Source organism: Anarrhichthys ocellatus, unplaced genomic scaffold (genome assembly GCF_004355925.1).
Source record: "Anarrhichthys ocellatus isolate YVR2014 unplaced genomic scaffold, GSC_Weel_1.0 scaffold31, whole genome shotgun sequence".
NCBI classification, from domain to species: Eukaryota; Metazoa; Chordata; class Actinopteri; order Perciformes; family Anarhichadidae; genus Anarrhichthys; species Anarrhichthys ocellatus.
Window position 1 is genome coordinate 290,947 of NW_022280061.1, and position 16,175 is coordinate 307,121.

General features: G+C 41.5%; 1 protein-coding gene across 1 annotated transcript in view; it reads left to right on the top strand.

Annotated features, from left to right (window-relative positions):
• The window catches only part of prkcaa (protein kinase C, alpha, a), a 147,513-nt gene that overhangs the window by 110,051 nt on the left and 21,287 nt on the right, over positions 1-16,175 (top strand). The window contains exons 9-14 of the mRNA XM_031864491.1: positions 299-442; positions 575-748; positions 3,241-3,332; positions 3,609-3,671; positions 4,007-4,145; positions 16,033-16,113. Of these exons, the coding sequence (XP_031720351.1) occupies positions 299-442; positions 575-748; positions 3,241-3,332; positions 3,609-3,671; positions 4,007-4,145; positions 16,033-16,113 (693 nt within the window). The remainder of the gene's footprint in view (positions 1-298; positions 443-574; positions 749-3,240; positions 3,333-3,608; positions 3,672-4,006; positions 4,146-16,032; positions 16,114-16,175) is intronic.

Sequence of the window (16,175 nt, forward strand, 5' to 3'; positions counted from 1 at the left end):
GTGTGTATATATATATATATACAAAATAAACAAACAAACAGGGAAATCGTATTTGTTGGTCTGGAAATAAGCTTCGTCCAGGTTTATCATTGGTTCAGTATCTTTTAAATTTGATTCATGCAATAACTTTTAAAACAAAGTCCACATATTAGGAATTCAGGAACTCGTCATCTTGTCTGAACAACACAGTGAAGCTTTTTGTTGTGTGTGTGTGTGTGTGTGTGTGTGTGTTTGTTACTCAAAGTGCATTTTTAAGATGTGTATCTCTTACACACCACCCTTTGTTCCCTGAGTGCAGAAAGCCAAGCTCGGCCCAGGTAAGAAGGTGATCTCCGAGCCGGACGGCAGCCACTCCAGCCAGCCTCCCTTCATCAGCCTGAACCAGGTCAAACTCACCGACTTCTCCTTCCTGGCTGTGCTCGGGAAAGGGAGCTTCGGGAAGGTGAGGCAGCTGGGAACAGCACAAATATAAATACACTCCAAGTGTCACTGGTAATAGACACAATGCGAGCTAAAGGAGCAAGAAAGAGTTGGTTAAACATAGCTGTGATCTTTTCCTACTGTCTCTCTGAAGGTCATACTGGCAGAGATGAAGACCACCGAAGAGCTGTACGCAATAAAGATCCTGAAGAAGGACGTGGTGATCCAGGACGATGACGTGGAATGTACCATGGTGGAGAAGAGAGTCCTGGCCCAACAGGACAAGCCGCCCTTCCTCACACATCTGCACTCGTGCTTCCAGACTGTGGTAGGTGAAATGCTCCTGGACACGTATCAGGAAAAGGCACTCCAGGTCATGTCAGGTCCGATTAATTCATGAAGGGGCTTTTAGCTAAACGGCTTAGTCATGAAAAAAAGAGAGGAAAGTAAACAAACAGACCCTAATTAGGTGTGTGTGCGTGTGTGTGTGTGTGTGTGTGTGTGTGTGGGTGTGTGTGTGTGAGAGAGAGAGAGCATGTCTGCACGTGTATATTGACTTTGAGTCATTCCAAAACCAGACAACACAACCTGGGAGCCCATACTGTATGAGTGAAAAGACACATCCTTGTAATGTAATATGTGTATTTCCAGCACACACACGCTCACACACTTACATTGTTCTTATATGAGAACAGACGCACACAAAAAACAACAGAAACTACAATCAATTTATAAAAATAAATAAATGTAATGAACCTTTCAATGTCACCAGTTAGTCTGTGGTGTTAAAAGGGTTGGCCAACAATTCGGTATTGCAACTCCATGACGTTGGGGGACTTGGGAGAGACAGAAAAAATGTGTCAAAATTGGTGGAGCGAAGGCTGAGAAGTATTGACTTTTAATTCCAAGAAATGATCAAGCGCCAAAAACACTGGATTCTTAATTTCCTTTAATGTAACTTGATATCGTCTTCCCGGAGACTCTCCCTGCCTCCCTCAAACATGTGATGTCTCCAAGCCCAAGCTGAGGTAACCCTAATGACAATCACGGCTATTTCTCAGACATGACTCCCGCTCTTACTAAACTGATCTGCATGTGTTAAATTGGTGCAGTTCCCCTTTAACAACAACTGGTGAAGTGTTGGTAGTAGTTCCACTGTAGCTGTAGTCATAGTAGTAGTGGTCGTGGGAGCAGTTGTTGACTATAGGGCTGAGTGATTGTGATTATTTTGACTGATAAGGACTTTGTGATATTATTTGCATCATTTTTACATCATCATTGTGCAGCCCTATTATGAACTTTGGTGCAGATGAAGACAAAGAATGATTAATTAGGTTGAGGGTCAACCATGAAAAGTCACTAACCTCTCCAGGGTTTTTGAACACAAACATAAATCGGACAACAACAAGAAGTTTGGAGGAAATCTGGTGCTTTCAGGACAAATAAAGTTGAAAGTCAAAGTCTGTTACTTAAAATCAGTAGATATAGAGGTTTGATGACATTATTTAAACCCAATAAAGATATACAAATTGTAGCCATGTGAATTTTTCATGCCCCACTCCTCCATTTCAGTGACAATGTGAAAGAAATTGACTTTTTTCCCTAATCAGAACGCCTCTGGGTAAATTCATTGGTTTGCGCTGGGTGGAAAATAAACGTCTATTAGTGGTTTGATTTCTCACAGAGGCCAAGCTGAACTATAGCAGCTGATTAGAGCACCAGCAGGCAGACTCAGGAATAGACTCAGCTTGGCATCACTCATGGCATATTCATGAACACACACACACGGTTCACAGTTCATTCGCTCACATACAAAAACACAAAGACAAACGCACTCTCACACTTTCACAACCTCTCTAATGTTTTCCCAATTTCTTTGCAGAGTTTTTTTTCACAATAAAATAATCTTGCCAGTGCTTTTGTATTAAAATACTGAAGTTAAAAACAGGTTTTGAGAAAAGAAAGAAGCAAAAGATGATGAGACCAAGCACATGAAACACCAAAATAATGTATCCCTAAATGGTAGCACAGCATGTCGACGTCAAATGTGCAAAGTCGCACTCATGAATTTTAATGAGCTTCATTATTAAACACTACAAAGAGCACTACATTTTAGCGTCCCCAGTCAGAAGGTCTTGTACACAAGTTGAAGTTTTAGCATAATTAGCTGAAATACACAAGTTTTATTTTTCCTCTGTTTGCATGTCGTCAGCATCCATTAGAATGAAATCCAGGCCGAGGCGTCTATTGTGACCCATTATTGAGTGAAATCAGCACCACGTCTGCGAGACAAAAGGCCATAGAAAAGATCTAGAGAAGGTGCAGCTTGCATTTTTGCTCAAGTCATTGTCATGGTGTGAAGGTTCTCAAAAGGTTCTCAAAAGTCCAGGGTCAGATCAGCTTTGTCAAAGCTCACGGAAGGTCAGCTTTGACGCCAGTATGGGTCTGTTGCTAGTGAGGGACTGTCAAGACCAAACTTGTCATGGGCAGTAAGGGACCAGCACTACCAGACAAAGAGAATATCCCCTGACAGATGTCTGTGTTGAGTGTTTTCTTTTTCCATGAAGCTCCTTGTTGTGACCTTTTTAGGTCACCTTCTCATGGAATGTGTAGCAGGAACGACAGAGTGACTCAGACGGCAAGGTTAGGGGAGCCTGCAACACTGAGCTGTTCAGAGCACTGGCAGTGAATATAAATGTGTAATTTAACAGTTTTTGTTGAACTTTTCGGGCATTTTTTTTTGTTGTGCAAAATAATGACGTTTCATATTTTTCTCTCCCTAAACCCTCTCTTCTATTCGCTCTATCTCTTTGATTAAAGGACCGTCTGTACTTTGTCATGGAGTATGTGAATGGCGGAGACCTCATGTACCATATCCAACAAGTGGGCAAGTTCAAGGAACCTCAGGCAGTGTAAGACATGTCAATTTACTAGCACTGTGTAGTGAATCATTTTCTACTTTCTACTACTATGCTTGTTTTGCTGTAGTTTGAGATAATTATTATTTCAGTCTTCTAAAACCTCTTTGTGTAGGGCTAACAATTTTGCATGCTGCGTTGTTACTGCAGCAAGTAGCTACCGCACTAATATGGCCACCTTGTAAAAAGCCTGACATGTCTCATGTACTTATTTCTGGAATACAGCAAAGTAAGTTTCCTTATGTTTGAAGTCTGTGGTTTATATTGCAGGTTCTATGCAGCAGAGATCGCTGCAGGTCTCTTCTTCCTGCACATTAAAGGAGTCATCTACAGGTGGGTGTTAACTAGTCAATGCAGCAACAGATTCAGGGGCTGCATTTAAACTAATAATCAGACATTTTGTGATATAAATGAATTAAAAACAATTAAAAAGCAGATACAATGCAGTAAAGAGTCATCCTATACTAAAAGCTCTTGCATTTGTTTTTATTTAAGCATCAAGCGTTTTATTAGCTCTTTCTTGAAGTATCAACTGGAGCTTGTTTGTAATAAATAGTGTAAGAATTAGTAGTATTTAGGATTGGGATTGAGAGCCACCTGCTGAAACAAATTCAAATAGAAAAGTCAACATCTTCAAGGATGTTTAGACCGTCTGTGTGCTTCCTCAGGGATCTGAAGTTGGACAATGTGATGCTGGACTCGGAGGGACACATTAAGATTGCTGACTTTGGCATGTGTAAAGAGAACATGTCAGAAGGAGTGACCACACGCACCTTCTGTGGCACTCCCGACTACATTGCCCCAGAGGTAAGGCTGAGCGTGGAGAGATGTGTGTGCGTGCTTGTTCCTGATGCATGAGGTCATCTCTGTCACTGTCTGGTCTCAGCCTCTGTCACCCTTGTGCTCCAGATTAAGGTTACTGCCTCAGGATAGATCCACACACACACACACACACACACATACACAAGCGCTCTCTCATGACATAAGCAAACCAGTGTGACAGACGCCTAGTGTGTCCGCTGGCAAGTCCAAATTTAACCCGACCATACGTACAAGCTGGGGTCTCAGTGTGTCCCAGTGGGTTTCCTCCTGAGCAAGTTCAATCCAATTTGCCAAGACAGATACTTAGATAGATACCTGCTTGTTTTTGTCCTTGTTGACTGGCAACTACGGCTGTCCTCAACCAAAGAAGTTCTTAGTAGACTAACACTCATACGATTTTGTCGACTAATCGATTAGTCAATTTTATCAACAGATCTGTAAAACTGGTTGGTCCCAAGGAGGATTTAATGGTATTAGTCCACTACATTACACATATATGCCCATTTATTAGCCATTTGTTACTAACAAGTCTCTGGTTGTTCATCAACTGATGTGGCAACTGTGTATCACTTAGACTGGATCCACTTCCAGTGAATGACCCTGCCCTCACTCATGGTAAGAGGTTCAGACAGGAGAGTTGACTGACTGGATGGTTGACAAGCTCACTGATGACTATGGGCTGAGTGTCGTTGGAAATAGTTCAACCCAGTTTTCAATATGAGGCATGTTTCAGCACCATTTTCAACCTTACTTTGCTGTGCATCAACCAGAGATGGGACAAAGTCATTGCTTTGCAAGTCACAAGTAAGTCTCAAGGCACTCAAGTCCTACGCCAAGATCCAAGTCTAGATTTACACAAATCAGGAATGGCTTTTAAACAACAAATGGTGGTAATACTACTGACGGCAAACACAATTAAATGTTTCAATTTAGTCATATATATTAAGACATTGATGGATTTAAAGACAAACAATAATCTATGAGTACGCTTGTTTTTTTCCCTGCATTGTTATGATTGATTTAAAACCACAACCAAGCTGTTGGAGCAAGCAATGACATAAATAAATCATCTCAAAGAGTGCCATTCCCCAGTGAGTTACTAAACAAAAGTTCTGCCATGGGATCTGGAAATCCGGCTAAATATCCATAATTCAATGCTGTTAATCTATTTATCTGTCTCCCTTAATCTCACCCGATATAGCTCCAGGAAAGACTGATGCTGCAGCTTGTTGCAGTTTATACTTAATATACTCATTTGGTTTTTCCAACTCTCTAGCTGTGTTATCAGTTAGTTGCTTCTATTTAATGGAGGGCTGGGTTATTGATTCCCTCTGAAAGAAACCTCTGACAGACTGGGAGGTTAATTCTGCCCAACAGACTCAGGGTGAACATGCTGTGACCGTTCACAGTCAGACTGGCACTAATGCGTCAGCCAGGGATGACACAGCAGGTGGTGGGAGCGGCTTCTGTTTCCATAGCACTGTGAGCCAAAGCACACATTGAATGTTACACACACACACCCACACACACACACACACACATATGATGTCACACAGTCACTTGCATGGCAGTATCACATGCACACACAGTTTCTGCATAGATATCTGTGCACATGCATTCCTTCAATACACACACAAACCCAGTCATGCACACACTTGAGCACACACTCAACAACACTCCTGAGTGGAGGCTGACCTTAAAATTGTCTGACAGTGGTGATATTTCCAGAGACGATCGAGGGGAAGTGCTCCTCAAATTGTGTGTGACAGAAGCACCAGGAGAGATTATCGTATCAAGTTTTGTCATTGGCCTTTGGTCCATCTCGGAAATTTGAAAACAGTTACCAAACGTTAGGGTTTACCGTTAAGGGTCAGTGGTTAGGGAAGAAAATGTTTTTGGATTATTTGGATCCAGCCATAGTTTCCAGAGCGTTGAGAACCACCGTAGAGTGCTGCAGGAATGAGTCCTAAAACCTGGAGATGAGTATGCATTGTTGCACTTCCGGTTGCCTCGTCTCAAAGTAATTCGGTTTTCTTTTTTAATGGGTTTTTGGTTAGATATCCGAAGAGATTCTAATGTTTTGTTTTACGACATAAAATACGTCAGTAAATAACCCACTCGTGAATTTTGAAGCTTTTAAGTGTCTTAATAAAGGCAGATGCTATCAAGTGGCTAAATGAGACATGTCATCTCGCCACGTCGTGGAAAAATGGCATCGGCTTTTTGTCGAGGGAACCAGTGCGATGCTAACTTCCTGGGTTGGCCTACAAAAATATGTCATCCCTGCAGCTCTCTATTACCAGAGGTGTTAAGCACCTGCCACTCTGAATGAGGAAAAACTCACATGCAATATATTTAGTTTTTATATGAGCTGCTATAGGGAGGTCACTTCTGAAATATAAATGTGTTTTGGGGTTTGTATCTCAGCATGTGTGAGATAGCTGTGAGATGAGAAATATTTTTCACACTTCTCTCTCTCTCTCACACACACACACACACACACACACACACACACACACACACACACACACACACACACACACCTGCCCATATGCTTATAACTATATGAGGGAGTAGAGGTGGCCTCACATACACACACGTGCTGAAACACAGTTTACTGTGACCTATATAGCCAGTCATTGGGAGCTCCTGTCTGGGAGGAATGCTCACACTAATGTGAATTTACACCTCAATGATTTTGACACAGAGAGGAAGAGATAGCGGGGAAGAGAGAGAGAGAAGGGAGGGAACACAAAGGAAACACAAAGGCGACATAAGGTATTAACTGTGAGGAAAAGAGCAGAAGGGGACAAGAGCAGCCAGACACTGAAGGAGAGAGGTAAAGAAAGCAGGGATTGAAATGAGAAACAGCGATGTTTGGCTGTCTGACACGGGCCATTTCCCTCTACGCCCTAGTTGGTCCCCACTGCAGTGTGGCATTAGGAGGCTTAGGTGTCCACTTCCCTGCTCACTCACTCTATGGGCTGAAACAGTGTTTGGGGTGTTTGTAAGGATGATATAGTTCAAATTCAGTCATTGAAGAAGTGCTGCTACTGTCGCTGAGCTGGTGTTCCTCCTCAAAGTGTTACTGTGTTAAAATACAGGACTGTAGGAGCAGAGTAGGGATTTCCGCTTCCATAGACTGTTTATGAGAAATAGATGTAGTCACCATGACCCAATGGTTTGTGGGCTTTGCTGAGTTTTTGGCGGGTTGTTTTTTGCAACCAGAATTGACACGAGAGGATGGATCTAAATAAAACCAAATGCTGAATAACTCATTTTTAGGCAACCAAAAATGTTACAAATAACTTTCATAAAATGAAAACACAGTGTGAAAGGGTTAAAGTTGTGAGATGAAAACAAGGACAACTCCCAGACTGGACAATGGCGTGGTAGCGACCTGTCAATCACAAGGTAGCCCCGCCCTAAAGCATACCCTGCTGTATCGTCTATTTGACTCTAAATGGACCAGAATGAACATCATGCTGTATTAAAGAAGATTTGAAACTATCGATTGAGACCATAAACTCATGTTTACAATGTTTGCTGGTAGGGTCGTTTTTTCATAGACATCAGACTTATTTTTTGCAACAAGAGGAGTCGCCCCCTGATGAAGTTTAAGGTGCATCAGCATTGGTTTCATTTTTCAGAACTTGAGTTTGCCACCTGCCTACTTCCAAGGTGCATGGAGAAGAGGAATCACTTGTATGCAGAACAACTTTATTGTCAGACTTTATAATACAGATACTTTCACAATCAGCATTGAAAAGTTTGAGGACTAGGAATAGCAACCCTGAGTCACCAACAGGAGTTGAAGTCTGGCAACACACCTTTGCAGTGGCAGCTCCAATTTTAAACTCTTCACCAATTACCCAGAGTTCAAACCAGTGTTTTCAGATCAGCGCTATTAGTATTCCTGCAAAAGCTGTAGTTGGAAAAGTGACTGTGATGTGAGAAACAGTCAGGGGTGAAGAAGGAGGTGAAAAAGAGAAAGTGAGAAGGAAGCAGCAAATGAGACAGAGACGCGGAGAGCACGAACATGCGAGCATCCTGAAAAAGTTTACTTCTCTGCCAGATTATTATTATTATTCATAAAAGATCCAGTAATTAGTTAAATGCCTTGATGATATCCTTTCCTCTTCTCTCTCCCTACGGGCTCCAAGTGCTTTTAGACATCATACTAATTGTGCACTACACTGTATTTTTCTTTCTGGGTTATTTTTCAGTGATAGCAAAATAGATACATGATGCATGCAAATATATGTTTGACAATACATCATATGCTCCTGTAGTTCAGTTGTGTTTTGGCATATGTAATGATGTATTATATATTGTCCTATATAAAACTATAATGTATTCATCTATTATTTACGCTTCCTTTAGTTTGTAGTTTAAAGGGCCATTGAAGGAAAAAACAAAATTAAGAAATAAAAGACACACGCCTTTGTGTTGTCACATAATATGAAGTTGTTCATCTGTATCTTCCTGTAATTTCTACTATAATATATATTTATGTTCATAAAAGAACACAGAAAGAGCATGAAAGAAAAACTGTGTATGTATCTCTCAGGATCTTCGCCTCGCTCAGAGGCCAACGGTTTTACACTCCACTATTTTTTCTACTTTTTTTTGTCATTAATTTATGACTCTGTAATCTTGCAATCTTGAGAGTTTTTTCTCGTAAATTTGCTACTCAATCTCGGAGAATATCTGAGTTTTTTTCTCGTAAATTTGCCAGTTTTTTATTGTCTTGATTATGAAATATAGAGGTCCACAAAAAAGAGCTTAAACCCATTTTTTCAGAATATTTCTCTCTCCCCGGCTGAGTTTTTTTCTGCGTACAGTTGCCCTGAACCATTTTAGTAGATTAAAAGTAAAAATGTATGACAAAAGGCCTGCGTTACAAACTGTGTTGGAGGTTATCAGGCAGGGAGGATGTAATGAAAGATGTTATCAAGTTGCATTGTGGGTAATGAAAATCCAGGATTTTGGGGCCTGACTCTCACAAGTTTATGGAAGTGCAATGCTAAATTTCAGCAGTAGCTCTTTAAGTTGCACAATTCATCTTGTAAAAAGGTGCTGTTCATCTTCTGTGCGACATGCAGTGTAGGGCGCTCATGGAAACCCCAAGGCTGCTCATTACTGTTTTTTTTTTTTTGTTTTTTTTACAATTGGTAACACACATTTCATATTGTGAGTTCACTTTTTCAAAACTGTCCAAACAGTATAGGATGCTACAGATATAAAAATGAACAGTGCTAGTCAACCCCTGTCTCGGGGTCTTCATCCACCTCACACCGCATGTCCTTTCTTGCAATACACCTGGGAAGGAATATTTTAGCATTCCCAAATTAACCCCGTCAATCCTTTGCAGACATGTCGAGACATGCAGCATTGTTACGACCTAGCTCCAAGGCTGCAACATCAGGGAGACGAGACGAGTGATAAAAGTAATGAATAGACATTTATTTAACGAACAAATAACCAAACTAAACAAACAAACAAATGAAGCAGCAGCCGCGTCAGCCCAGGAGAGTCAGAGAGGAGAGGAGGTCCTGATCCTGGTTCAGATGTCGTTTATATAGCCATCACCACATCGGGCTCATCAGTGGCCGATTAACATTCTGAAAGAGAAACTGACAGAAAACAGGACACAGACCCCTAGTGGAAGGGAGGGGTCGTCACAAGCATTCATTGCATCCAAGAGCGACATCAGATCAGGTGGTCATAAATTCTGAACTTCATGAAGGAAATTAATACCTTTTATGAGGGTTGAGGAATGGCGAGTAAGGTGGAAGGAAAGATTACTTCATCACTTTTGTCTGTTACAAAACCCTCTGGATTCCCCTCACTTGCCCTGATTTCCTCACCTGGCACAGGTCTTTCATAAAGGTCTATGCATTTATTTAAATTTTTTAAATATTTGGTAGATATGTAGCAAATTGCATAATTGCAAATTTAAAGTAATTTTGTGTTATGTTTGGTTTTGAACATGAATTGAACAGTTATTACAATAGTATGTAAACATGTTTAGACCTTAAATACACAGCACCTTGATGGTGGTTGAGTTTGAGTGGGAAAACGGTCATTCAGTCATTGGATGCCTTTAGTGTCAAAGCAATGAAAAGTGATCCACAGTTTAGTCACCATTGACTTCTTGCATGACGAGGTTTGAAGGAGTGAACTCAGTAGTGAGAAACGCGTTTTACCAATTGTAAAAAAAACAAACGGGAATATCAGTAGTGAATGAAACCAACCACAACAGGCACATACAGTACAGAGAAATGCTTGCACCAATAAAGCACGGCCTGATGTGCACACGCATTCCTCAAAGGGATCCGATAACAATATAGAGGCAGATGATAACATGGCACCCCGAAACAGTGTCGGGCAGTTTTATAGAAGCAGAGGCTCTGTGCGCTTGCAATGTTTGAGTTTGTGTAGTGAGGGGAGTATCCCTGAACAGCTAGCGGTCTGATTCACAACTGTCATGTAGCATTAGGGCTAATGGGACAGAAATGTCTGCAGCAATGCACATGCACAGAAACACACACATGCACAAACGCAGACTGTTCAAGCAGTGGTACACAAATAAACACAGAGGCACACAGATACAAGATATTATAGAGACAATATATAAAGAATTATAGGTATACTATGAAGATTCGTGTACACAATTAGCCTAGCCGTGTTTAACTGCTCACACACACACACACATGTATGCACTGTGTTTAATCAGAGCAGCTCTACTGGCCAGAGGCTTTCATACAATAGAGTTAAGAATATAACAGGATGAATGTCAGGAACAGGTCACGCTTGTCTTTTTCCATCAGTCGGGTAGAAGGAGAGAGCACTTTATGTCTTTATCAGCCCCATGCATTCAGCAAAAGCAAACAAACATCTTTGTATGTAATAAATAAGTGGAAAGCCGGAGACTCAACACGCTGGTTCAGAGCACGAAGGTCACCGTGCATGTTAATGTCCGCCGGTGCTGTTGCAGGCAGGCTATGGGTGGCAAGGGCAGGAAGTCACAGCAGCGTCACATTACGCAGCGCTGCGCACGATGGTCTGAAACTGATCTAAGCACTCTCCTTTTTTTGTCGCTGAACTCCAATTGTCCTCTCTGTTTTTTCTTCTTTTTCTGTTTTTTGCTTTACTTTCACTGACTCTAAATCCGACTCTATCACCCTCCTCTGACTTTCATGTCTCTCTCTGATAGAGGTAAAATAACAGCATTTTTTATTTCTGGATTCTATAGACGTCTCTTTTTCTCGCTGTCTTGATCTTTTCTCTCCTAGCATTAATGACCAAGACAAGCCAATTTACGCTTGTAGATGTTTAGCAGGTAATGCTTGTCAAGTTCACCATCTTGGTTTACGAAACAGCGGAGGCTGATGTATGTCATTCATTTTGCTGGTATTTCCTGATAATAAATAAACAATTGAAACATATAGTGTCGTTAGTGTTGGGAAAGAAATGTGTCTGATCTCATTGTTTTTCACAACATCGGACTTTCCTCCTTAGCTGCTCCCTTCCCTTTCCTCCTCTCTCTCTCCTTCACTCTGCCCCTTTCCATCTCTCCTCTCTGTTTTCATACCCATGATACAAACCGCCATAAGGCTGTCGATCTCCTTGCTGCATGCTTTCCATCCTTAATTCCCTCATTGGGCTTCTTTCCACAGCAGAGACTGTGAGGTCTAATCTCAGTGACACACCACGACAAATGTGCCACATTAGGTCCTCGATGACGAGCTGTCTAACGTTGGCCTGGTTCACCATGTCATGGTAAAAACGTTTCCTCTTAGCAAACCAGTAGAGTGTTAATCGATTGGACTCTCCTCATTAAAGACATGTTCAATGTGTTTGGAGGTGAGTAGAGAGATCCAGAACTGGTAAGTATTTATGTTTCCCAGTGAGGTTGTTTCAGTTAACAAAGGAGTCGTCCCTTCTCACACATATATTCAGAGGGCGTAGCTGTATTCATTTGCAGCTGTCAGGCCAGGCTGAAGGTCGGCGTGCTTCCAGCAGAAAGCTGGATTTGAACAGGCAAGCTTAAGATTTCAGCCAGAGGTTTCCCTCACCACAGAGTCTTTGACTCTCGAGCTAATTAGAAAGCATTGAGGCAAGATAAAGGTAGTGGGCTTTTCAGCTGCGTCTTCCGTCTTTCCTACCAAAGAACCAAGGAAAGCCGAGGATTAAGTTTCAGCACTTCCCACCTTCTTGGGGCACCGTGTTTCGCTTTCATGCCAAGGCATGGGCGCCATTCTAATACTGTGCCGTCACTCTGGGTTATACAGTACTCTCATTGCTGTTCTGTTTCATGTGTACGTGATCTTTAGGAGCTCATAGACATTCACAGATGGATCAATACGTGAGGCGGATGTTAAACAGATACGCACATTTGTCGTGACGTTTACGTTTCGTAAGGGTCAACACTGATACGCCGCTGCATTTTCAAACCATGATTTATTGGATATAGACTGTGATGTACAATATCTGTTTGGATTCATGACACAATGTCAAACAGAAGGCACTGGGATAATCAAAAATGTTACAATGTTAATGGTTAAACATAAAAAGAGCTAGACAATAGTTAATTTACCTTGATCAGCAGCCTACAGTGCCTTCACTCTTGAATCTCCGTCTTCAAGCTTATTTTCGAGTTCTGTCGGTCTGGCCTTCGACTCTATTTGTTCAAAATGAGGGAATAAATACTGAATGACTTCAACCATGCAGTCTGAGATGAGCTGAGACGAGGAGGAGATCTACTTTGCTGGTCATTAATAATTGACTTTGTTGTGGTACCTTTACTTTCCTTCTGCAGTTGTTCCACTCGTTTGCTTTGGCCCTCCGGATCACTGGCATTCAGCCTGGCCTCCAGCTCTGTTCAGGGAGGAGGAGAGAATGATGGTTAGAGTAAACAAATCAAACGATTGGTTGAAAGCATTTCGAATTTTTAACCACTGTACATATGCAGGTTGCAGCATTGTGGAAGAAAGAGCAGGGAGTCAATTTGATTGGCTGTATTTCAAAAAGTGAAATAACAATTTGTTAACAACATCGAGAGGTCCTATTGGGATTATAAGCATTTCAAAATAAAGACCTCGGCTTATATTTCATGTTGAGGATAAAGTTACCTGACCTGTGTACTGCCGCACGACTTGCTGCACCTGCTTCTTCTCCTCCTCTTGCTGCATCTCACCGACTCTCAGCCTGGCCTCGTGGTCTTTTTTACGTAATGGAAATCATGCAATAGAAAGGCAGAAATTCAACAACACACAGAAACTCTTTATCTTATTGATATATGGATGAAAGATTACACAGGTATTGATTATATATATATATACAGTATATAATGTGATACAAACAAGTAATGCACCTGTGAAGCCTTTCTTCAGTTTATCCAACTGTGTCCATATAGCTTATCCATCGTGCTGTCAGCGACTGTCTGCACATCTATACTGTACACAAAAGTACACACATTTTGTGAAGATGAAATAGTAAGTAACAATACCATATTTGCTGTTTGTTCTGATGCTGCATACAGCGACGCTACCTCACATACCCAGTTGTTTCTGAAGTTGCACCAGTTGCTCTTTGGTGTGTCGCAGCTCATTTCTCTGTTCGTCCAGCACAGCCATCATCTCGCTGAGCAGAGTGAAGCTGTCTGCTTCAGCGGACTCATCCCGAGTATATGTGATGGCAGTGAACCCCTGTCCCAGCACATTTGCCTCAGACAGGCAGCAGCCAAGCAGTACAAGTAAAGCAACCCTCATCTTTGAGGAATGCAGAGATGTGGGGTGTTTGGCCGCCTCTGTGTGTGTTTGTGGGCTCCCATGGGTGAGACAGAAGTCAAGTGTTAAGCAGCAAAGGTTATAAAGCGCCACAGGACAGATCTGCTCTCACACACCTCTGTGCATTTGTGTGTATGCTTCATGTGTGTGTGTGTGTGTGCATGTGAGTTTTGGTGTATTCGTGTACAGTACGTTGGCCATATGTGGGTATATGTGTGCTACTAAGCTGGAGGAGTGTCCCAGGGCAGCATGTATTCAGCAGAGGTCAGACGTTACTCAGCACTGTACTCTATATATGTACTGTATGTGAGCCTGAATTGCACATTTGCACATGGCTGCACCAATTGTTGTTACATAGAGGCTTCAGAGAAATGCTTGGATGTGTAAGTGGACAGTATGTGTGTCTCCTGCCTGGTGTAAATAGGGTGGAAGCGGGTGAAATCATTAACCCCGGCCAATGTCAGAGAACCCCACGGGAAATCCTTTTGTTCCCAGACAAAATGTCACAGTTGAGAGAAGCTTAATTCCTAGGATATCCAGTGGAGATTTATGTGCTCTTTTCTTCACTTCCTGTGTGTTTAACGCTTGTGTGTTTCTCTCTGTGTCGTTGGCATTTGGATGTTATACTACTCGTTTATTAGTAATGACATTAAAGAGGTTAGGGATCTTTGATATTATAACTTTTTGCAGTGGTAGCTTTACTTTATGAGCAGGATTTGGACATGACAAATTCATCCCCTGAATCTATATCACCCAGATCAATAATCATTCTTACGAGAGTCCTTGACCATTCGAAAAGGAAACAAAACCATTTATGTCAAAAAGTCAAAATCACCAGCTCAGACAAGAGAGAGAATGCTGTCAGTATTCAGAATATTTGGACAAAAGAACCAGAACAAAACAAAATGTGTGTCAAGATAGCTCTTCCAAATATGCAAACACTTGTCTGTAAGAGTTGCATTTATATTGCCTTCGCTGTTGTTTACTCCCGTCTTGAGCCTGTTTTTGTGTGAAAAAAAGTGAGAACTCTGTTTTTTTAGCTTCAGCAGCAGCAACATCATCCTATGAGAACTGTTTTTGTAGCTCAGAGTTGTTGGTGTTGATATTCAGTGAGTCTTTTTGTTATCTACTACCTGCCTACGCACCAAATGCTCGCTTCTTGTCAGACATTTCTAGCTTCTTATCTTCTTTGCTCAACCGTGGCAAAAGTGTTGTTGCAGGGGATTAAAATGTAAGTGATTCAGGGGTCATCCATCCTTTGTGCCTAGATACACCCTGACTTAATGTGTATTCTTTGCCTGGGTCAAACTGTAGGAAGAGCTATGATCGGTGAGTTTTTAATTCCCGTATTATTTAGCTTTTTGGTATTGCCAAGTCGTATCCTGAAAATCAAAAATATTTGTTCACAATAAAAAAAACGACAACAAAAAACATGCTGAGAAGAGGCCTATTGAGTTTATTGCTGGAGCTTTTTAAATTGGCCCGTCCTGGATTTATTAAAGAGTCGAATGTTGAGCATTACATCTTTGCCATCTAATGATATGCACGTTCGGTTCTGACGGAGGTAACAGAATATAGCATAAGTAGTGAAATTTGTCATGGATGAATAATGTACCGACATATTTATAGGATATGTGACAAGCTGCATATTTAATCTACAGATCCAGAGGGATTGGCGTGTGTTCGGATTTAGACCAGTGGGTTGGAAAATGTCTGCATTTTTGAGTCAGCTAGCCGGCTACTATAGTGTGCCGATATGAACGTGGTAACCTACTTTGCTTCTTTTTTCCATAAAATAGGATTAAAAATGGATCACAGTCAGCATAAGTGAACCTGGATGTCACATTGAGATGAAAATACCTTTGTTTGTGTCCTGAGCTGAAAGAAGAACATATTGGGTTCCAGTTCATTTTAAATATGCATTGTATCATTTAACTGACAGGCAGCACATTTCTTCTACTCTCTCACTTGTAAACAGATTAGTAGATACTGTACTGCAACGCTGTCTGATGAATTTAAAACGTTAGTTGTTTAAGTTAGGCTGAACTTCTGATCCCTTTCTCTGCCTTCCTCCACAGATCATTGCATATCAGCCCTATGGACGCTCTGTAGACTGGTGGGCATATGGAGTTCTGCTCTACGAAATGCTGGCAGGACAGGTGAGCGGTGCACACGCATACACGTTGTACTACTTATGCAATTACCTGCTGCAGATTATGCC